At 38.2% G+C, this 25,697-nt stretch overlaps 1 protein-coding gene across 1 annotated transcript in view; it reads right to left on the bottom strand.

The window, feature by feature from the left end:
* LOC120772224 (DNA fragmentation factor subunit alpha-like) overlaps positions 1 to 24,734 on the bottom strand; it is a 109,439-nt gene extending 84,705 nt beyond the window's left edge. Inside the window, exon 1 of the mRNA XM_040100709.1 lies at positions 23,824 to 24,734. Within this exon, the coding sequence (XP_039956643.1) occupies positions 23,824 to 23,853 (30 nt within the window). The 5' untranslated portion in view covers positions 23,854 to 24,734. The remainder of the gene's footprint in view (positions 1 to 23,823) is intronic.
* Positions 24,735 to 25,697: the final 963 nt, after the last annotated feature.

Consider the following 25,697-nt stretch of genomic DNA (forward strand, 5'->3'; position numbering starts at 1 on the left):
ACAAGGTTATACGCTAGCGGCAGCAATATTCTCGACACTATGGCCACTTATTTGTCTCACTGGCAGGGGAACATTTTGTACTGTGCTTGTGGATTCAAATTCTTTCACTAGACGCGCAATAGTTAATCTGACAGGACGATTATAACAACCATAAATTGGACGTAGCGCTTTTTTTTTTGAGGCTATTGACTCCGAATTTCGGTGGTAAATTTTAATAATTTCGACTCGATGTTGGATCGTATATCTTTCCTGGATGAAATAGCAAACGTTACCGAAGAGAAATGTCAAAAGAGCGGACAAAAATCTGACAACGTTTTCCATATAGGTCTACTTTTGTAGCGTCCCTATTGAAAACCCCGTTATATGCAGGTGAAGTATTCGAAGAGCCCGACTTCATTTTCCCGAAAGTGATCAGAAGAAAAATGAATCACCAAAGGCTTAAGTCCTTGAAGCACAAACTTCTATTGCTTAAGGCTTTAAAGCAAAAATAGTGAAATTAAAACTAGAAGATTTTAATACCGTGCAACGAGCAAGAAAAGAGCAAGAAAATATGCTGTGGAGCCTTCAATAGCCGGAGGTATCCAATTAACAGGCGGCAATATGGTTGCCCATGACTGTCAATATGGTGACAAATTACCGCTATATAATATAGTATACGTTGCGGGTTGACCACAATAAGCAGCCAATATAATGAGTGGCATAAGCAATAACAACAACAGCAAGCAAAGCAATGAGCAAAGTGAGCTAAACTCAGCGGGAAGTGACACAAATGCCAAGGCGCCTGCTCTTAGCAGCTTGGCCGGCATTAAACCAAAGAAGAAATGGATTTTCGCACATAATGACAAAAATTGCAGCTGAGCAGTGCAGGATTGCAGCTTTTTGTTTGTTTTTGTTTTTGTTGTTGCTTATTAACTAAGTTTGTACACTTGCAGTAGCAGCTATTTGATTTTAATTAGTTTTGTAGTTGTTGTACTTAATTTATGTTTGTTAATGCGCTTGCCATCAAAGCAAGGCTCACTCCCGCTCTATATATACATATATAACTATATAGGAATATGGTTACAATGATAACAACAACAGCTGGCATTAAAACGCATTTTGTCGGCCGTTTGTCCAAGGCGAGCGCGACTGGTGACTTAATGGCAAGTTCGGCGAACAACGGAAACTGCGCTAAGTGCCGTTGAAAGCAATTCAATTATAACGAGCATGTGCACAACAACAACAACCAACCAACAACCATAACAATAACAAACAAGGTTAATCAAAACAACGGGAAAATAGTTGAAGTAGCTCGTGGATAACGCAACAACAATAAACAAAAACTAAATGGAATCAAAACAAGCAACATAAGTGCTGTTGCAAGTGCACGCTGTGTAGATGCGCGCGGGTGCATGCAACAGGAAATGCGACTTGAATGACAGTTGAAGCATACAAGTTTTCAAAAAAAAAAAAACAACAACAAAATGGCAATGAAAGCAAAAGCTTGCTTCACTAATACTTTCTTGTTCAGGTAGCTAACGAACAAGTCCATCAGCGAAAAGTCGTAAGTGGAAAAGAACTTCAAGCGAAATGGGCGGACTATGCGCTCGAATTGCTGGCGAAATTGATTGATTGGCAACGGCGGAGAAAGCAAAAAGCAATGAAAATGTCGCAGTTTTTCTTTTAAATAGACACACACACAATGTTTGGCTGTCGGGCAACGTTACAAAAGAGCTGTAATGGCAATTTGATTTAGCGGAAACTGAAAAGTTACTTGTAAAGGGTTTTTTTTTAGACATATGCTTTTCAAGAAGAAGTAAAACAGCAAATAAGTTAATGTTATGAGCAAGAATTTTGCTTTATTATACAGCAAAGAACTTGCGTGACCGCCATGACTGATTAGAATAAACATCCAGCCGAGATGCCCAACTTTCGACCACTTTTTGCAACAATTGCAGCCGTAAGTCAATATTCTCTTCCAAGTGATCAATCTTCACGGATTTATCTACGTTGACAAGCGAGTTAACATAACCTCACAAAAATAGTTCTTCTTCTTAATTGGCGTAGACACCGCTTACGCGATTATAGCCGAGTTAACAACAGCGCGCCAGTCGTTTCTTCTTTTCGCTACGTGGCGCCAATTGGGTAGCCTAAGAACATCCGTTCGAAGGCGAGCTAAAGTGAGAAGGCGAAACATCCCCTACATAGGGTTGTGCGCTGGGTTTGGGAACCGCCACGTAAAAAGCTCACCCCAATGAAAAACCAACAGCAGCCTCGGATGAGAGACCCCCCTTTTGATGACGACCAAAAAATAGTTCAGCGGTGCTAAAATCACAATAGTGAAAGCCTCATTTAAAACCCACAACGTGAGTTAATGTTTAGCGTTAGGTTAAATGGCTGACCTAGAGAGATCGCACAGGGACAGCTATATGTAGTCCTTTGTGAAGCCAAAGAAATGAAGAACTCCTGCTTTCAAACTTATAAATTAGCAAAATGCTTAGTAGCCAATACAAATTAGCACAGACGTTTAATTTCCATTCCCACCAGTTCCGTGGGATGTCTGAAGGTATGCGCTCCCAAGAGTTTAAGTCTTGACCTTCTAAAAGCGGGACAGTCAAGAAGGTAGTGTTGAGTTGTTTCCACCTCATCTTCTTTAATACAGTTTCTGCAGATGGCGACTGGTAAGACTCTCAACTTCACAGCATGGACGCCAATAAGGAAATGGCCTATTAAAAGCCCAGCAACTAGGAATTGGCTAGCCTTTCTGATGGCAAAGAGATCCCTAGATCTCTTGTGTTCGATATTGGGCGAAAAGGCTTTTGAGACAACGTTGACCAAGCTCCTGCGAAACCCAGCTAACTAGTAGCAGAACATAAGAAGATAGAGAGCACCAACCCGCTCCCATTCCACTGGTAGCGGGCCAAGGATGCCTTTCCTTGCTAGCTCATCAGCTTTACAATTTACTGCGATTCCGCTGTGGCCTGGCATCCAACGCGATATAATGCGTTCAAACAAAGATTTCCTGCAATAAATTGATTGTTTCGTTGGCTGTACGGCATGTAGTCCCCGTTTTCTAGGAACCAAAGATCGTCCAAATCAAAATCTTCAAATTCAAGCACGAAAAAGTCATTATTCAAGTCACCATAGCGTTCCTCATTGACTGTAACATTTGACCGGCTTTGATTTCTAATGGAATGTGGACCAAAGAATCCCTCTGCCTATATAGCACACGAAACATTGACTTTTTAAAAATGCAAAAGCGTCTGAAAAATGGCTTGTGGATTCTCATCACACCGAAATTCGACAATTTCCAGTTCCAAACCAGGAACATTCCGCAAAATCTTCCATAAATTGTATGGGCATAACTGCACTATTGCACCTTGATAGACTCATTTGAGTCTTCTTCGATACTCTGCTCAACACCAGCAACAGTGTCTTCAGTGCGCACTGTACAGCGTCTCATTTTCCAATAGAGCTAACATGGTACAAAGCCATGGTTGCTTGAATTAACGGATTCTGCTGAGCGATTATATCGACCGAATGTATTTACCTCCTAAACTTGCATTACCGACACCTATCGACCTAGTCAATAACATATCGTCCCTAGAAATCTTACTATGATTCCAGAAAAATATTAGACTTGTTAGCAAAGCAGGCAGACCATCAACACCCGTCTTTACCTAAATAAAAAGACTCAAATTTGTATTTGAAGTTGTCATTCTCAATGGAGATTAACACTATAAAAAGCTTTTATGACGTTAAATCCTCCAGAAAATCTCCTTTGCTATGACACAATAACACGCACGGGCTTTCTCTGCGAAATTTAGGCCGCGGGTGCTCCAAAACCAGGTACCACAGTAGTGTTGCCGGACCGTCCACAATCTTGTATCGAAAACTGAGACATCTGAAAAGATGGAATGAATCACGTCCTCTAAGAAATATTGGGAATGAGACAGTTGTCGACGTATTGGGTGCCGCGTTTGCCCAGTCAGGGACCGCTAAGGCAATTGTGAACAATTTCTTCGGAGATTACAATGTTGCCCTAGAAAATAATCTATACCAAATTCATGAATATATCTTGTTAAACTCAAAAGTTTTCTATACCAGCACTAGATTCAGATCGTTCAGTTTGTGTGGCAGCTATATGCTATAGTTAACCGATCTGAACAATTTCTTCGTAAATCACATTATTATCTTAGAAAATAACCAGTGCCAACTTTTGTGAAGATATGTATGTACATTATCAAATGTGAAAGTTTTCCTTACAAGAACTTGATTCCGATTGTTCAGATTGTATGACAGCTATATATTATAGTGGTCCGATATCGGCAGTTCTGACAAATGAGCAGCTTTTTGAAGAGAAAATGACGTTTGCAAAATTTCAAAATAATATCTTAAAAACTGAGGGACTAGTTCGTATATATACAAACGGACAGATGAACATGGCTAAATCGACTCAGCTCAACATACCGACCATTTATATATGTATGTATATACTTTAGGTCTCCAACGCTTCCTTCTGGGTGTTACAAATAAATAAATAAAAAACATATGGCAACCGTAACTGAGAGTGTACACGAAGACCGTAGAGGGTCGATCGAAGCAACTCGGACTGACGTATGGAACCACTTTTACGTCGAGATTTTGAAAGTGTACAAAATACGTGTTATATAAGAACTGGAGCCGCACGACCTTCTCAAACGACATCGCTTTGCTCGATAGGCTCTTGAAAAGCTCAAAGATGATCCGACGTTTTTGAGCCAAATATTTCTTAGCGGTGAGGCCCATTTCCAGCTCAATGGGTATGTAAACAAGCAAAATTTGCCGTAGTGGTGACGAAGAGCAACCTGTAGTGATTCAAGAGCTACCATTTCGTCCAAGATAACAACGGTTTGGTGTGGTTTTTAGGCCGGTGGAATCACTGATCTTTCAAAATAATGCCGGTGAGAACGTAATCGCCAGTGGCAAGCGTTATCGTGCCATGTTACCCGACTATTTGATGCCTCACATTGAAGCTCGTGACCTTGGGGACATTTGGTTTCAACGAGATGATGCCACTACCCATACATCGCATCAGTCAATGGATTTATTGAGAGAACACTTCGGTAAGCTAATAACTTCGCTCGGTCCGGTCGATTGGCCACCAAGATCGTGATCACATTGTTCGACTTTTTCCTGTGGGAATAGGTAAAGTCTAAAGGATATGCTAACAATCTCGCTTCGATTCAGGCCTTGGAACAAAACATCGCGTGTGTTATTCGCCAGTTACCAGTCGAAATGCTCGAACGAGTCTCGAAAATTGGACTCAACAGATGGACCGCCAGAGACGTAGCCGCGGCCAACATTTGAAAGAGATAATCATCAAAAAAATAATGTTCTTTCGAATGATTATAAACATTCTCCATTAAGTTGAAGTTTTTGTGTTTTTTTTTAAGATGGGAACCTCGAAGCGGATCACTCTTTATATATATCACAGGGACTCCGACGTTTCTTTCGACCTTAATACATATTAAATCTTTATTTTAAGTATTTTCTGGGCACAAAAGTATTATTCAAACGATTTAAAGAAGTTAAAAATTGTCGGTTTTTCATTTTAAGTTAAGTACTTATTGGACTGCTCACGAATACATACGTGTATATTGCATTTAACAGACAATCGATGAACATCTTCCAACAAAAAGTTGCAGAATTACCAAACATAATTACACTGCTGCCTTTCACAGCTCATTTACCGCAACCGCACTGTGTGGCTTTTACCCTTTATGATAGGAAAAACAAATATTTTCTTTCAATTAAATTTTCACCTTCAACATTTTGTGTGTATGTGTGTGAACTCGAGGTTGCATTCAAATATCTAAATTTCACTTAACTGTCCTCCAATTAAAACAGGCGCTCACAGGTTTGTATTGGCGCTGTTGGCATGGCATGTACTTAGATATACATACATACATATATTACAGTCAGCATGCATTGATATGTGTATGAAAATGTATTTATGTGTTTATGTAAGCGTTTACTCCTGCAGTTAATCAAATTAATTTAGCAAAAGCGCTTGGCAGTTTTTATTTGCGGCCATTGCTTGGTTAGGCTCACTATTTAAGGTCCGTCAAACAAGAGTAATGATTACTGTCGTAAACCCATTAAAGCATTAACGTGCAGCAAAAAGGAATTCAATCAAAATGCCAATATATTTAAAACTATTTTTTATGAAGTATACACATATACTTTTATATAAAGATATCTGTGTATAGATTATCAAGAGACGGCTACAAAAACAGAGACTTTGTAATTGAACTCCTGCGCAGAACTTTTAAAAGCATTTACGGTAATTGAATTGATATCAGCGCGAAAAGTTTGTTTATTCCGTTGAATTGCCACAACATTTTCACTTGCAACAAAAACAATGCAATCGAATTATATTGCATGACGTGTTGTAATCTGGCACATGAGCGTATTGACAGCTCAATTTACTTTAGCACAGCAGTAATTAAATCTGTTTTCACATAAATTTTTTTATTCAATCAATTATCAGCGTTAAATTCGCACGTTCTCATCAAAAGTTTTTAATTAATTCATGCTTTTCATCCTATGACATTGACTGTAAAGTTTTTTCATAACAAGTTCCGTTGCCTTTGTGTGATTTTTATACTTGTGCAACATGTTGCTACAGAACATGTTGCTAGAGAGTATTATAGCTTTGTCCACCGAACGGTTGTACGTATAAAAACTAAGCGAGATAGTTATAGCGTTATATACAAATAAATGAGCAGGATGACGAGACGAGTCGAAATCCGAGTGGCTGTTTGTCCATCCGTCCATCCGTGCAAGCTGTAACTTGAGTAAAAATTGAGATATCTCGATGAAACTTGGCATTTGGGTTCCATAGTACAAAAAATTTTCGAGTTCGTAGATGGGCGTAAGCGGAAAAATGCCACGCCCACAAAACGCCAATAACCGAAAACATATAAAGAGCCTTAGCTAAGCCCCAAATTAAGAAATAAAGCTGTAATTTGGTGCAGAGCCTCAACAATTTGAAAAAAAAAATTTTAAAGTGGGCGTGGTTCGTCCTCTTATAAGTTTAATGTACATATATATCACTTAAGTAACTTAAGCTAAAACAACTAAATTTGCTAAGCTCGAATATTATAAGAACTCCTACCGGCAGTGTGAAAATAGATGAAATCGGAAGATAACCCCGCTCACTACCCATATAACGGTACTGCTCAAAACTACTAAAAGCGCAATAAATCAATAACTAATTTTGCCAGAGACACTAAATTTTAAACCCTGAGATGGTATGAGAGGAATTTAATGGAGCTGGAGTCGAAATTCAACGATGGGCGTGGCACCGCCTACTTTTAGGTGAAATCACATATCTGAAGACCCTTCCGGCATTCATTTGATAGTTTTATGCTACACTGTGGAAATGGGCGGAATCGGAAAAATCAGCCACGTCTACTTTCCATATAACACAATTTTAACTTCATCTGATGCTTTCCTTCGAGTGTACAAATCATGAAGCAAATAATATAATGGGATAAAACTTTGCCGGTATAATGTCTTTAGATAATGCCAACTTATGACTAAAATTACGCAAATCGTACGAAAACTGTTCAAGCCCCTAGTTAATACATATGTGGACGCAGGGCTTATAGTTGACATTTTAACCAAAATATCGGTCAATATGTGCGATATATACTTGTAATTCAGAGAGAATCCTTTTCTGATAGTAGTATTTCTGTGTATCAAAAATGGGTTATTTTGAGTCAATATTTCCCTAAGAAGATAATAGAAAGATTTTCGCCCACTAGTTGGCGCCGAAGTCAGGAATCGTTGCGAATATTGGAAAAGGCTTACAGTGATTTAGTTTCAACAAAAACACAAGCCTACGAATTGTGCAAAGACTTGACAGACGATCGAGAGATCTTTGAAGAAATATCTCGTTCCGAACGACCTTCGACCTCTCCAACTGATGAGAATATTAGAAAAGTGAAGGATATGATGCTTGAAAATCGTCAGGCAGTACTAGAGAGAAGACAGGAGAGCTCGAAATCTTTCGTGATTTCGTTCGAATGATTTTGGTGAATATTTTGAGCATGAAACGCGTTCTTGCTCGACTCGTCCCGACAAAGCAAATTTTTTTTCAAAAAGAATACCGTAAACAAGTCTCTTTAGACATACTTGAACGTGCGGATTCCGATTCCATATTCATAGAGAGCATTGTAACTGCCAATTAGACATGGGTTTATGAGTTTGACATGCAAATAAGCCAACAATCATCGGATTGGAGGAAAACAACAAACCGGAACCAAAAAACCACACCAAAGATGCTTCAAAATCAAGATGTTGCTCATTATTTTTTCGATTTTCGTGGTTTGGTGCATCATGAAGTTGTTCTGGAGGAACAAACGGTCAATAAGGAGTTCTATTTGGCCGTATTGAGGCGTTAGCATGAAAACATACGTCCAAAACGGTAGGAATTGTGGAAAAAGGTTCATGGATTTTATTTCTAGTTTAGTTTTCAGTCGATCAAAGAGATAAAACAAAATTCGTTGAAGAAAGGAAGGCCATCCCAAAAAGTGCCTTTGAAATGTGCGTCGAGGACTGCAAAAATAAAAATAAAATAAAATAAAATAAAATATTACAGCTGGTGGGGATCACTTTGAAGGCGACATTATAAATATTGATGAATAAATAAATATTATTCGTTATATTTACAATTTTCGGGTGCTTTTTTGTCACAATGTATGTTCTTTGGGCAATAAATACAGCATATCATGATAAATTACAACATAACATACATTGACAAACTACCTTTTACTTAAATTTATTTAAATTTAGTATCATGCTACCCTAATTTGCACTTTTTCCTATCTAAACATGCCTCAAAATTGGCCTCATTCCTTAGCCGTTCAATTTAGTGGCATTTTTCCGTCCTTTGTCTATTATCATGGTATCCATTTTAATTTTCCACACGATTTGTAGCAGCAAAAGGCATATCAATAGCTAAAAGAAATTCCGCTTTGACGTTTAGCAACCAAACACTGCATTAACAATGGCATCCTTTCGAACCCGCTTGCTTGCTATTTTGCCAGCTTGCTTTGGCACATTTCCTGTAACCTTTTGGCAATTGTTTGGCATTTTGCAAAACACTTCTGAGTTGTTTTTTTTCGCTTTAGTTATTTTGTACGCTGCTGCTATTTTTTCGCAAATTTTCAATTTCCAGCAGCCACCTACTGCTTAGAAGCATATCAACACGTTTCCGCCTTCAGGCCAACTATTTTTAATATAGACGCACACAGTAACACCCGAAGCATTCCTATATGTATGTGTACATGGTATATGATAACACAAGTATACTTTTTGTAGAAGAAAAAAATTTCTGCACAGTCATGTGGAGACAAAATCCGTGAAGTATATGTGTGGAATTTATTATAGTCAAAGGGGGAAAGAGATATCTTTGTGAGGTTAAGTTACACGCTTCTTTTGATAAGGCATTTCAAAGTATGGAAAATATAAAATAATGTATCTGGCAACATGTTGTGAGAGTAGATAGATAGAGTAGTGTAGAGAAAGTAAATGGATTGATAAATATACGAGGATTGCACTGCGACCCAAGTTTTCTCGTAAATCACAAAGACTTACCTATCCCCAGCATATTGATAAAGTCCATTATACTGCTAAATGCTAGTGAGGTAATGTGATCCTTTTTTGGTAACATGGATCCCTGGGCCTTTAAGTATTCTGCGTTTGCAGACTGGTACGCAGTCAATTAGCAGATGTTCTGGAGTTTCAGGCTCCCTGTCGCAGAACCGGTAATTTGCGCAAGAAGATTATATTATATAAGTGATTCTTCAGCTTGCAGTGTAGAATGCGACAAATAACCTGAATTTGTTCCTGCTAAGGTTATAACCCTACAATAGCAACTTGACATTTCACAGGCCTTCAAATTGTTACCAATATCTATCCCTCCCTACTTCTTCTTCCTTGCGGAGCAGCTCCTTTATGGTATGGGAACCCAGTGCAATGAAGGGTTTTGGTTCTACCATGTTGGTGGATGCTCTGGGGCAGGAGAGCTCATCAGCCAGTTTATGCGATGCACTTAGTTACTTAGAGTATCTTTTAGTATGGTTATACGTACGTTACGATAATTGCGTTGGAGGTTTATCTCTACGTACCGACTTGCGGCAAAAATTTCTGCTTGAAAAATACTCGGAAAACTTCCCACAGGTATGGAGAGCTTGGTGCATAGTCTTGTAAATCCTGCACCAATTCCGTCCGGCGTTTTCAAACCGTCGGTGTACCACTTGATTGTACTATCCCTAAGCAGTAGCTCGAGAGTGGAATCTTTTTTTTCAGCCTTGCTACCAAGGGTAGCCATGTACTACTTGGAGAAATTTACCCTTTTGGTAATGCTGCCTCTTGGGAGAACAGCCAAGATTACTTTACATCTGCCATTTCCTTCTACTGTGATTTGGAGCTGTGTGTCTTTCGCTACCTGACCGATTACTAGGTGAAGTGGTGTGAGCTCAAGCATGACTTCAAGTGCAGATGCATGCAAGTCATTGTAGCTTCGATAGTTGGGGGCCTACCGAAGTCACCGAACAATCCTTGACTTGCAACAGGACTTGCAACAGGATTTACCAGCTAGTCGCTTGCAGACCATAAGTGCTTTAGTCGCTTTGACCATGGTCAGCTCAACATGCTGCTTGCACCGCATAGTGGAATCCAGCGTGAGACCAAAATCTCTACTTCTCTGCCCCAAGGATTAGGTTCCTGAGCTCGGGCAGGGAACGTAAACGGAACGATGGCCACCTTAAAGGGTTTGATCTTCAGCTCAACCCCACGCCACAATCCCTTACACAGGGTTAATTTGCCTCTGGCTATAATAGCAATGCCGTCAAAATTAGTCCGCGATAAGGCTCCATAACAGGGAAGATAGCAATCCATCCTGTGGCTAGCATCTTTTAGTGCCGAGACGAGTCCCGGTATCTCCTACTTTGGGTTCTGTTAATCTGGTGCGTAGTACGGCCTCTATCCATCTACGTACAGGTACTGCCACATTCGTTTTCTCAAGTGCCCTGGCCAGGCTCTTGTGAGACGTGTTGTCAAAAGCAGCTTCGATGTTTAGGAAGGCGCATAACATTACTCCCCCTCCTTCCAGTGAACTCCCTATCACCGAAGTTAATTGGTACAGAGCAGTATTAGTTGATCTACCTGCTCTGTAAGGACACCGGTTCATATGCAGGGCGGCAATTTTCAGCGCCTTCGACCTTATTTCATGATCCATGATTTTTTCCATACTTTTTAGTAAAACGGAAGTTATAATAATTCCTCTGAAGGATTTTGCCAGTGAATAGTCCTTTCTTCCTACCTTGGGCATAAAGATCACCTTAGCGATCCTCCATATTTCAGGAATATACGGCAGTGCAAGGCTAACCTTCATCAATTGAACACAGTGTGGCAGTAGAATCTGCTCTCCGATAAACATTCTGCGAGAGTGTAGTAAAAGTATTATTTAATTTAATATTTATCTAACAACAAAATAGAAAATTTTTGTTATCTCTAGCCTCCAAGGTCTAACCCAGCCATCAATCAAACCCATCTAATTGAATTAATGCGGCTGTTTGGTAGTTTAGCAGCCATCAATCACCGCTGTTATTGTCAATATGATATTGTTGAAGTCAAAAAGAAGAACAAAAATAAAAAAATAGCAAAAACAAAGCCACACAAACGAAAAAAATACTTGAACAACACGTTTACAAGCTAAGTTTCAACTTATGATTGCGCACTTATACGCCCATTAGCAGGCAACATGAGCAACAAAGAACACGCTACGAAACCTTAACAGTCTTACCAACAACCACACATATGTACACTTTAGGATACCGGAGACAAGCATTTTGCAAGCGCTTTGAAATTTAGCTAACCGCCATGCCTTGATTATTGCAGCCAGTTTGGCAGCGCAGTGTAGTCACACGCAAGGGTGAGCACGCACGAGCACACAGTTTAGTTCATATATATATGTACGAGTATATGTATATGTAACACCGGCATTATTGAGTGATGTATTTCTTACAGCTTCTCGTAAGGACTACCAAAATAAAGTTTTGGCTTTTGTGGCGGCCATTTATAACTTTTTGGCGTATTAAAATTAGATTACTGAAGAAGTTTAGTTATATGTAAAATGTAAAATATTTTACCCTAAACAGAGCCTCTTAATTTGCCAAGTTTATTACACCCAGTACGAAACGTCTAAGAGGCAAAAGTATATATGTATAAGACTATAAAGTATATATGTAAAGGATCAGCGTTACGAGCTGAGTTGATTTAGCCATATCCGTTTCTCTGTCTGCTCGTACGACCAACTTATAATTCAGTTTTGGAGCTATCGACTTAAAATGTGACACACGTCCTATTCTCACCGGGAAGCTGCTCATTTATCAGAACGACCAATAGCAGACAAATAAAGCATATAGCTGCCTCACAATCATCATAATTAAGTTCTTGTATGCATCATTTTTTTATTTGACGAGATATCTTCAAGGATTTTGGCATGGCTTATTTTCCACGGCAATGCTAAAATATTTGACGAAAATTTTAAGTTCAGACCGCTATATCATATATCTGTCATACAAACTGAACGAACGAAAAGCAAGTTCTAAAAAATTGGACTTGAGAATGAGAGAGCTTGTTTTACACATAACAGCTGCGTACTAAGATAGCTGAAACCACTGTGAGGGATAGTAAGCTCCTTGAGTTGCTCATTAGCAATGCGATACGATGCCAGGCGTACGCCGATGACATTGTCATAACGGCACGAAGTAAATTTTGAGAACACTCTCTGCCATATAGTTCAAAGGGGCTTAAGTCTAGCAAAACGTAATGTGCAATACGTCAGGGTAAATATCAACCCGTCGAAAACAACCTTTGTCCCTTTTACAAAGTGAAGATCTCTTCCGGGCTTGAGGCCCCATACACTTAGTGGCAGGGAATTGGAGATGTCTAAAGGGGTCAAATTCCTCGGTCTGACATTAGAGTCAACCTTACGGTGGAGTACACATGTGGATTTAACACTGTTCAAAGCCACCAAGGCTCTTGAGATATGCAGACGCTTAACCGACAGATTCTGGGGCTATAAGCCAGGTATAATGAGATATATATACCTGTATCATATACCATGATCGTAGGACCTATTGTCCCTTAGGCAGCGGTTGCTTGGGCATCTCAGGCAACGCAGTCTTCGGTAGGCCTTCAATTATCTAAGCTTTTCTGTTTCTGCGCCTCGGCGCCAATACGTCCTTGCCCAACCGCAGCACGTGAAGTCATGCTGGAGCTCACACCACTGCATCTATTGATCAAACAGCAGAGCGTTCGGCAAAAGGAAGATAATGTCGTCTCAACAAATGAAGTTACAAGCGGAAGACACAGCACTGGGAGTTCTTTCAAGGGCGGCGTTACGAAGAGGGTTAACTTTACAAAGAAGTTCAGAGTTATTCTTGGCAGTAAGACGGATGGGAAGGAATACACGCTCGACATACTACTGTAGGCCCTCATTTTCCGGTGGTACACTGATGGCTCGAAAACACCGTGCAGGCATTGCAGGACCGCAAAAACCTTGCAAGGTTTGAAAGAAATAATCAACCTCCTCCGAGACGAATTCCGCCTCCTTGTCGCGCCTTATACAGAGCACTGCAGGCTCAGGAAGCACTTGTTCGAGAAGGGCATAGTTTCATTCGCAAACTGACCGTTCTACGACAAGGAGCAGGAAACTCCGGAACACCTGACTCTGAAATGTTCAGCAATTTGCAGAACCAGGGTCAAGTCCCTAAGCTCCAACTAGGTGGACAGAGATCACATCAGCTCAGCTGCGCTCAGCTGGCTCCTTGAATTATTCAAGATGCTGGACCTTTGTGACCATAAGTGATATAGGGGAGGGCACAATAGACCATAGATCGCAGTGCAAAGCCTCAATTTTACTACCTATCTATCTATCTACTCATAATGGTGTAGCTTTGCGCCTAAAATAGATAAAATTGAGCAAAAAACTTGACTTAATATGTGGATTTTTGAACATCTTTCTAACTTTACTCCGTATCATTGGTGATCGTATGTGAGGAACTTTATGAAACCCAGGGAACATTTTTTTAGTATGTGGCAAGCAACACAATATTCATGCTTCCCATTATTTTTCCTACTTTCTTATACCTTTGGCATTCATTAATGCTCATTTTGATCAAACCAGATTAGTGATGTACCTGTTTACTCATTAAAACATTTTGGCATTCATTTTGGACGGCATTTAAACTTCGCAATGTCAAGCACGGCGTATGAGTAACGTTAGCGTAAGTTAATACTAACTGTCCATATGCAGTAATAAATACATGCGTACCTGTATATATGTATGTGCTTGAAAATTGCAATGCTTGTTAATGCACAGCGTTCGCAGAAAGGTCAACACTTCACCAGAGCGCAGTTTCGCAATTATTTTGATTTTCTTCCTAATTAAGTACACCGATAGCTTTCACCTTCACGGCTGCCTATTGACCTTGTAATATGAGGGAACGAATATGCAGTGGCACGAAATACCTGAGTTAATTTGTAGTAATTTTGTATGTATTGTATATTTTTAAATATATGCAAACATGTAAATCTGATTGTAGCAATATTTGTAATTTTATAAAAATAAATGAAATTGAACGTTGAATTATAATCATAGTATTATGTCGTAATACGAATACTGAACAATTTGAACTGTATATTTAATAGTTCACAGAGGAGATTATAACACTGTCTTCGTCAATAATCTTTAACGAAAATCATGAAGATATCAAAATATATAAGAAGGTTTTCTTAGAAGGACTTGATTATGATCGGTCGGTTCGTATGGCAGCTATATGCTATAGTAGTCTGATTTGAATAATTTTTTAGGAGATTGTAGCACTGTCTTGGTCAATAATTCATACCGAATTTCGTGAAGATATCTTGTCAAATAAAAAAGTATTTCATACAAGGACTTGAGTTTGATGGGCCAGTTTCTATGGCAGCTATGTGCTATAACAGTCTGATCTGAACAATTTCTTCGGAGATTGTAGCGCTGTCTTGGTCAGTGATCCATACCGAATTTTATGAAGATATTTTGTCAAATAAAAAAGTTTTTCATAGAAGGACTTGAGTTTGATCGGTCACTTTGTATGACAGCTATATGCTATAGTAGTCTGATCTGAACAATTTCTTCGGAGATTGTAGCGCTGTCTTGGTCAGTGATCCATACCGAATTTTACGAAGATATTTTGTCAAATAAAAAAGTTTTTCGTAGAAGGACTTGAGTTTGATCGGTCAGTTTGTATGGCAGCTATGTGCTATAACAGTCTGATCTAAATAATTTCTTTGCAGATTGTTGCGCTGCTTTAGTCAGTGAATTATACCAAATTTCATAAAGATATCTTGTCAAATAAAACAGTTTTTCATACAAGGACTTGAGTTTGATAAGACAGTTTGTATGACAGCTATGTACTATAGTGGTCTGATATCGGCGATTCAAACAAATAAGCCACTTCTTAGAGAGAAAAAGGTGTCTATAAACTCCGGATCCTTTTGTGTCTCACAAACTTTGTGACAAACTTAATATACCTTTCTTAGGGTATAATTAAGAACTTCCGAAAATACCTTCCTTTTCCAACTTTAAAGTTTACAAAATTGAAAAGAATTTCTAATGGAATAAAAAACCCCTAAAAACGTTCAATATCGTTCCAGCGATTCTTTATATTTTTTCAACTTATTAATTATATTCAACATATTTCGCATTTAAAACCCCAAACCAGCATCAAACCAACCTTAATTTGTTGAAGCAAACCGCCTTCTTTTTAAATTCTATATAAAAACAAGACGCGTCTCTTAATTTACCTCAATTACTTGGACACACACACTTTTTCATATTATTTCTTATTTACTTTCATTTACTGGCTTGTTTGGCACTTTACTTTCACCCACAATCCCGTTAGCCATGGCAGTCATTCAGAACTCATTCAGGCATGCGATTTTAATCATCACAAAAAACAACAACCAAATACATAATAAGCGGCAAAAAACAAAATGCTGTTAGTTCCGATGCTAGTGTGCAGTATGGCCACACCCCACGACTATTTACAGTTATTTCACTGAAAGCTATATTTTTTCCACTTATAATTTGTATAGTTTTATAATTAAATACGAAATTCGATTTCTACGAAATGCAAGTAAAAATAAAATAAATTTAAATTTAAAACGTTGGCGGGTGGCGCCTATATATGTATATTTTAAAAAAGATTTCCAAGCATACTACCGCGAGCAAAAAATAGTAGCGTCGCAGAGGAAACTCGAGACTCGAAACTCACATACCGGCGAGGGATATATGGATGGGGTGGCGTCGCTGGAAAAGAGGTGTTGCAAGCTTTTTCACGGATGGACTGAAGCTACTAGGGGCGAAGGTTGGAGGGGGTCCCATAAGGAGATCTCTGTCAAACTTAGCTTTAGGCTACAGGAGCACTATAGTGTTTATCAGACAGAAGTGACTACAATTGAGGTGACAGTGAACGTACTGCTACGAAGTGCAACTTCTTTCGGGCAGGTGAGCATTCACTCCGACAGCAGAGCGACAATACTAGCGCTTAGCTCGCTAACTGTGAACTCAAAACTCGTCAAGCAATGTCTGCTCTCACTAAAAATAGCGCCAAATTACTCATCATCATCAGACTCATTTGGATCGACGACCAGCTGCTGCGCGACTGCGAGATCATTTGAGTAGAACACAGGAGATCTATTGAGCTACGTGCACTTAGCAAAGTTCATCTTGGCGTAATCGTAACGGTTCTTCCTGGACACTGTCCAATAGGAAGACATGCTAAAAAGATTTTCGAATGCAGGTTGTCTAAGTGGTATGAGTGACGGTGTGGTGTGATGGAAAAAGCCAGGCACTTTCTCCTCCGCTGTTCAGCCTTTGCAAGACTGAGTTGAAACAGCCCTGCATTCCTACCTTCGGCGAACCGGTAGACATAGCCATAGCTCGTTTTGACGACAGTCAGGTCTACGTAACCCCCGGATTTTTTATTCGGCCAAAGACTGTTAACTAGGCAGAATATAGCCGAAATTGACATAAGCCGTCTCAACAAATTTATGACAGGCTCAAAGAGCTTAGTCGATTTGTAAGCGTCTTTTGATCTAACATATAGAAGTTTTTAGATACCACAACGGCCGTCATTTAAAGCTGTCGAAGTGAGGTGCCTGTTAGGATCAACCTCTTATTCTAACCTGACCTAACGTTGGGTCTCAGCATCCTGCTCACATAGTCTTTTTTCAGCTGATACTACTTTTATAGATTTTTGAAAATTAGATCTTGGACGTAAATGCCCTATGTTGATCACTACAATTTAAGAGATTTGCTGGTTAAAGCTTGGTGCTTTTTATTATTACAAGAGTTTCGTCATGAAAGGCTTGGAGCTCTGAATTTTAGTCGTTTAGTTTACAACTATCTTCTGTACAGAAGACATCTTTCCGTATTATCAAAAAACTTAATGTGATGATATCCATCCACCATAAGAAAATAAGTATCCATCTGGCTGTATCCGTTTCGGGGGCACCTCTTCCATTTTTGTCTCTACTAACGGCTTTAGACACGTGAATCGAATTGACTGAGCGGCTCAGCATGCAGGCAAACAGAAATCGAGTAATTAATAATAAATCATACTTTACCTTTACAAGGATAGCATATGTATAGGTAGTTGTATACTCGTAACTGTACAAAATTTCAAAAAGGTGTATTTGCATAGTGGTCAACATAATAAAGTTGGCCAACACGTGCGAGTAAAAAACGATTATTTTCTATTTTACTAGCGCCTGCCTACGTTCTATATGTACAAGGGTGGTCCGAAAAATATCTAGTCTACAAAAGAAATACAAAAATATCGGTATATTCCAGGCTTGCTGCAACTTCTTTATCCCGTAAAACAAAAAGAAAGATCTGCAAATTAAGCAGCTTTTCGCAGACTTCAACCTTTTTTCATCAATTCGGTATCAAAGCGGCCCAGTAATTCGGCTGAATAGAGTCCTGTGAGCGTTTTGCGCTACCTTTTTTGAACATCAATATCTTCGTATCATGGAAGGGTTCTGTAAACTTTAACGTTCTTTCTGTAAAGAATGTCTTTCGGTGCTTCACTTAACTTATGAGCCGCATAATCGGCTTACTGACCATAGTATTCGCAACCCCATCACTCATTTTGAGATTCAGCATTCATTATTGGATAATATTCGACCGAATAGATCATATCCAGCACGTAGTAAAAAAATTATAGCAGCCGTAGCTGAGAGTGTACACGAAGACCGTGGAGAGTTGATTCGGCGCCGTTTGCAGCAACTCGGACTGACGTATTGGCGTATTTTACGTCCAGATCTTAAATTGAAAGCGAAAGAAAATGCGGCTTGGGCAAGAACTGAAGCCGCTCGGCCTTCCCAAGTGGCATCACTTCGCTCTATGGAATTTTGAAAAGTTCTAAGAAGATCCGACGTTTTCGAGTCAAATTTTGTTCAGCGATGAAGCCCATTTCTGGCTCAATATGTATACATATAAACAAGCAAAATTGCCGCATTTGAGACGAAGAGCAACATGAAGAGATTTAAGAGCTGCCTGTTCATACAGAAAAAACAACGGTTTGGTGGTGGAATCATCGGTGCATATTTCTTTAAAAATGATGCCGGTGAGAACGTAACCATCAATGGCGACCGTTATACTATTATATGCCTGAAATGGAAGCTCATGATCTCGGCGACATTTGGTTTCAACAAGACGGCGTCATTTTCCACACATCGCATCAATCAATGGATTATTGAGAGAACACACTCGGTGAACAGATACTCGTAATTTCACGTTTTGGGTCGTTCGATTGGCCATCAAGATTGTGTGATATCACACCGGTCAACTTTTTCCTGTAGGGATATATAAAGTCTAAATTCTATGCGGACAATGCCGTTTCGATTCAGGCCTTGGAGCAGATCATCACGCGTGTCTTTTACCAGTTAGCAGTCGAAATGCTCGAACGAGTCATCGAAACTGGACCCAACAAATGCACCATCTAAGACCTAGCGGCGGCCAATATTTGAAAGAGATAATCTTCAAAAATAAGAATGTTCTCTCGAATGATAATAAATTGACGGACCTTGTCATTTTGAGTGCTTACAACTTACACTGCAAATATTTGCAGACATTTTTCTATTGCATTTGAATGTTAAATCTACATTAAATGCAGATAATTAGTGAGCTCAACGCTTACGACTGTGTGGTGTGTAAACATAGCGGTATACACACACTATTTGCTATTGTTAGTACACTCGTTGCGCTCGTTTACTTTTCCGTGTCACTACCGCCCACAACAGGTTTCCCTTACGGACAAATAAGCTACACGCATACATGCATATATAGTATGTGTGTATATATGTGTACACTGTGCTACGCAACTTTAACGACTACTGTCATTTCCGTCGCTTGCTAAGCTTCCTTTGAAGTGTAAATAACACCGCACACGCATACTTATGGCCACACAAACACTGGCTGAAAGCAGTGCGCACGAATTGGAATAAACCATTCTTTTAAAGGACGCAAACAAAGCGAAACAAAAAAGTAAACAAACCATTAAAATACGAAGTATACTCTCTGCTAAAAGTGGGGAAGATAGTGTAGGGGAGACTATGGACCACCCGCAGTGCTGTGGATGCAAGTATATACAATCACATTTACATACATATGTGTATATACGATTGACGCTGACAGTTGGTCAACGCCAGCATTAGCGACGTCATTGTCCATTGTGAAGTAAGATTCTCGATTGTTGTCGCTGTCGTCTCTTGCAGCATTTCGTAGTTGGGCGTCGACTCTTTTATCAGCTGCGCAACAGCAATTTCGGCAACATTAACAGTAGTGAGAAAATTGGAAAGGCTATAGCAGCAGCAATTACGCCAGCAACAGCAGAACAATAACAGCATTTTAAGGGCACTGAGTGCTGCCAGAGAGTTATAGGTTAGAGAAATTGTAGATAGGTGGGAGAAAAGCAGCAAAAATATAAGCGTTAAAAAATACATAAATGTTAAAAAATAGATATTTAAACAAAATAATTTATGAATTTAAAATAGGCACATTGTGACAATAAAGCACCCGGAAAATGTAATTAAATTCCCCGGGTAAATGATATTTCAAAAAGAAATATTTTTTTTTCTAAGTTTGAAGGACTGTTCTTAATTACTATGCTAAATACTAGCCCTATATGTCAACCAGTTTCTTTACAGCATCTGTTTAAGTCGGTACACCACATTAGTGCGTTTCGATTTTTATATTGGACAAAAATATTGAACAAAGAATTCGTCTAAAATTTTGTATTTCTAACCAAATTTTGTATTTCTAACCAAATTTCGTACACGGAATTGTTGCGAATGTTCGAAAATGCTCTACGGTTATTCAGTTTTATCAAAAACACAAGCCTACGAATGGTAAAAAAGCCTTAAACGACAGTCGAGAGATCGCTGAAGACATACCACGCTCTGGACGACTTTCGACCTCTTTAACTGACGAAAATAATGGGTTGTCAAAAAGTCTTGCGGTATTTTTATTGAATTTTATTTTTTATTGAAATTGAAATGAATTTTTGATGACTCATTCCCAGCTCTTGACCGATGCTACGGCTACTACTATGCCGGTCTCTTTCGACCAATTCAGCGATTTTATCGCAATTTTCGACGACAGGCCTTCCGGAGCGTGGCGCATCTTCGACCACCTCTACACCAGAACGAAAACGTTGAAACCATCGTTGTGCGGTGGAAATGGAAACTGTATCGGGTCCAGAAACTGCACAAATTTTATTGGCGGCTTGAGATGCATTTTTGCCTTTATCGTAGTAGTACTGTAAAATAAGCCGTATTTTCTCTTTATTTTGCTCCATGTTTGCGACGCTATAACTCACGAACGACGTAAAAGAAACAACAATCAATCAAACAGGTGTTAGCGCGTGAAATGAGCTTTCCAAAATGGTATAGCATGACCCGATGCGACGAATAAAACTAAAACTTCGCGCTTTCAGCGCCAACTGGCGAAAATACCGCAAGACTTTTTTGACAACCTATTATTAAATAAGTGTAGGATCTGTTGCTCTCTCGCGAGGCTAATCGAATGATTTTGGTGGATATTTTTGGTATGATAAGGTTTTTTGCTCAACTCGTCCTGATAAAGCTAAATTTAAAAAAAAAGTACTATAAACAGGTCGCTTTGGACATGCTTGATAGTGCGAATTCTGATCCCACATTCATAGAGAGCATTATATCTACCGAAGAGACATGGACTTATGAGTTTTATATGCAAACAAGTCAACAATCATCGGAATGGAGAAAAAGAAAAAGAGCCGAAACTTCATTCTTTTTTCGATATTTATTGTTTAGTGCATCATGAATTTGTTCCGGAGGGAGATACGGTCAATAAAAAGTTCTATTTGGCTGTATTGAGGCGTTTGAGTGAGAATATTCGTCAAAAAACGGCCGAAATTGTGGAAGAACATTTCATTGACTTCACACGATAATAATGAATACCATCGATTAGCCATCGTATTCACCAGATTTGGCTCCGTGTAATTTTTTCTTATTCCCCAAACTAAAGATGCTGCTTCTTGGAACCTGTTTTCAGCTGATCAAAGAGATAAAACAAAATTCGCTGAAGCAGCTGAAGGCCATCCCAAAAAGTTTTTATGAAAAACGCTTCGAGGAGTGGAAAAAATGTTGGTTAAATATTTTTCGAGTCAAACACGAAACTCGACGATGCGGATAAGAAGCCGTGAACTACTGCAGTTATTCCGGGTTAACCGTGAATTAAATCTAAAATAAATTTTTTTTGTAGAATATATGGACCGTAATTAATAATTAACAATATGAGACATATTTTAAAAAAAGTGTAATTTTACCACAAATTTTGAAAATTTTTGGCTGGGCAAAATTTGATATTTTAACACATTTTTGGCTGCGAAAAATTGGATTTTTCAAACATTATGACAACTCATTCATTTCATGTTAATTATCAATAAAATGCTGGAATTGCGCCAGGAACTATTCCACCAACCCTATATCCACCAGAATTGGTCTCGGCGACTATTTTCTCTTTCCAAGACTCTAAAAGTGGATCGCTGGGAAAACGATTATATTGAGTCAAGATCTAGATGGACATGAACGCATTTTTTTAAGACCACGAAGAATAACAATATCGAACCGGTATCGAAATCTTGGCGGACCGTTACATTAAATGTATTAAACTGACTTCAAATGCAGTATATATAATAGTAAAATATTTTTCCTAAATATAAGAATTAAATTCTTTATCACTCAATTATAAGAAATATAAATATGCATATGTAGATATTTGATATTTTAAAGTCTATACGAATTCTGCCGACAAGTGATTCAAATGCAAAATTTAAAAGATTTTCCGAAAATATTCATATGGCAACTATAAATATTTATATGGCAACACAGACTCACTCTCGCTCATAACACAACGCGTAACAGCATTATTTAAAGTCGACGCAATACTCTTTACCGAGTACGCATAACAGGTAATTCTCTTAATTTCTAATGCTAAGAGAGCTACTAGCTAGCAATAATAAAATAAACCAGAATTGGGTGCACAAAAAGAAAACATACAGTTTCACCCAGTTTTCAATATGAAAAACATACATATATACATAAGTACATACATACACGTTTGCAATAAAAACAAAAGCAAAAGCGGTGGCTAAGGACAACAGCAAGTGAATATGTCTAAAACTGGTGAGACGCCCAAAAATAGACACATGTTCATGAACTCGTGCTGTGGTTTAGTCTTTTTTTATTTAATTTGATTTTTGAAAATATAAAAGAAAATAAATGCTATAAAAACAGACTAAAAAAAATAAATAAAATATTATAAAAAAAATAAAATAAAAAATAAAATATAAAAACAAAAAATATAAAAAATATTAAATTTAAAAATATAAAATATAAAAAATAAAATAAAATATATAAAAAAAATTTTAAATAATTAAAAATTATGTTTGCACATTTTATTTTTTATTAATAAAGTAATCAGCATATAATATACATATGTACATATATTTGCATATGTAGTGATATTGCTTCTTTAAAATTTTTTATTCGATTTATTTTTAAATTTTTACAAGCAAAAATTTAACTTATTGACATTTTTGTGTAAAACACTTGACATACTTACATAGAAACAAGTTGAAACATGTTTACACCTGAAGAATAACGTTCACATATATGTATGTATGTATGCATATTTCCTGATATTATTTCCTTACAATTTGTTATTTGATTTATTTTTAAATTTTTACAAGCAAAAACTTAACTTATTTACACTTTTGTGCAAAAAACTTGGCATAAAACAAATTGAAACATGTTTAGCATGAAGAAAAAGATTTGCTGGTGCACATTTGAAAGTTTCTTACATGTAATTAACATTTTTATGTAAAAAACTTGACATAGAAACAAATTGAAACATGTTTGCACATGTGCAATAACATTCACTGTTTCACATAATAAATAAATAAGTAAATAAGATAAATAAGAACTTTTATTAAAATTTAACTGACCTTTCAAGGCTTTTAAAGCAAATTAACAACAACAAAAATATATTATAAATCAAACTTGCATAAAATATCCGCTATTTACATTTATACATTTATACATACATATGTATGTATGTATATATATCTGTAACTATATATTTTCTTCAATTATATTGTTCTCCGCTTTTTATTTAAAACTATATTAATTTGCACTCACCTTAAAAGGCTTTTTGTTGTCTGTATCCATTTTTAACTTAATTTTTTAAACGCTCAAATATATTTCTCAGCTTATGCTTATGCCAAAAGCACTTTTTAAAGTTTTTCACACCTTTTTTTAATTGTCTTTAAAGCACCTTCTTTCACTTAGGCCACTACACTTGCTTTAATTGTTATATTTTCAATACAAAACCGTTTGTTTATGCCTACACTTGAGTTTTGTTTTTGTTATGCAGCTAATTTGCGCTCCTGCTATCAACTATTGTTGCTGCTGCTTCTTCTTACGTACAAAAGTGGAGCACACGTTGTTGGCACACAAATGCACTCGAAGCGTCTCGTCAGCGCCCAAATATTTCCATGCACACAATACAACAATAAACAAAAGCGATAACAGCGAGTCACCAGTCAGTTGTATATAATTTACCACAAGAAATTCATAATAATAATAATAAAAGAATTAATGTCAAAACAATGCTGGCAGCACGAAATTCCCGCACACTTGCCTACCAGTGTCTACCAAACTGCGTGTATTTAGCAAAACACAAACAAAACTCACTACAATGTTTATTTTGCTGATTTAAAAATTTTTTTGCTGATTCAAAAATTGTTTTGCTTGTTAGCTAGCTACTTATGTGTGTGTGTATGTGTGCTATAATTTAAAATTAGCTCCATGCACATTTGGAATTTATGCACTTAAGTCACTTGGCAGCGAACGCACTGCAACCAGCAGTCACAGCTGAGTTTGCCAGCGCCCTTTGTTTTGTATATGTTTTTTCTGCTTTATTTTCCTTTTTTCTTTGACGTTTTCGTTTGTTTTATTTCGTTGAACTGACGTTTTGCGCGCACCAATTAAATCGTATACACACTGCTTGTAAGCACCGCCGGCGAATGACAGCGCTGCCAATGCTGATATGCCGTTTTATATACGCTGCTCGTCTCGGTTGTGCTGGCCTGGCATATTCGTGAAGCTGCTCACTTACACACGCTCCACCGCTCCACGTTCACGTTCGCGTTCGCGTTATTTTGCCCAGCAGACAGCGCAGCGCCAACGAGAATGAAATGTACGAAAAAGCGTGCGTGCCATGCAACTGCTACGGAGTTGCATGCTGACTTTGTGGCGTTTGTTGGCGCGTGTGTGTTTGTTTGCAGAGCATTTTAGTTATGTTTTCTCTTTGCGTTAAACTCCACTCTTACCTGGCCACATTACGTTACGCTGCGCTCTTTCCGCTGCAAATGTATCGCCATCTGCACAATGCTGCTTCTCAAAATGAAGACTACATTTTTTCTATGTGTACTTTACGTTTCTGCCACAATTACGTAGCTGAACGTCATCGCGCTCTTAATTGGTGCTCCTTGTTGCTGAGTGTATAGTGTTGGTCATGCCGTTCTTACGTCGTTCTGTTGGTTTGTCAGACTGTCATTTCCTTCGTTCATTGGCACATCCGCTCAAGTCGCAGCTCCTACAAGTACATGTGTATGCGTGTATTAGGGTGTGTCATATTTAGGAGCTACAGTGCAGTCAAATTTAGGTTACTTAATGAGAAAAAGAGATATTTTCTGATTATATTTATCTTGTTAAAATAAAACAAGAAGAAAAGGTAGCTGAGTGTGTACAAGAAGACCGTGGAGAGTCGTTTCGACGCCGTTCGCAGTAACTCGGACTAACTTATGGAAGGACTTGGCGCATTTTACGTCGAGATCTTAGATTGAAAGCGTACGAAATACGGCTTGCACAAGAACTGAAGCCGCTCGACCTTCCCAAGCGACAATGCTTCGCTTTATGGGTTCTTGAAAAGTTCCAAGAAGATCAGACGGTTTGTTCAGCGCTGAGGTTCACTTCTAGCTCAATGGGTATACTACTTATGTATATTTAGT

Source organism: Bactrocera tryoni, chromosome 3 (assembly GCF_016617805.1).
Source record: "Bactrocera tryoni isolate S06 chromosome 3, CSIRO_BtryS06_freeze2, whole genome shotgun sequence".
Classification (NCBI taxonomy): domain Eukaryota; kingdom Metazoa; phylum Arthropoda; class Insecta; order Diptera; family Tephritidae; genus Bactrocera; species Bactrocera tryoni.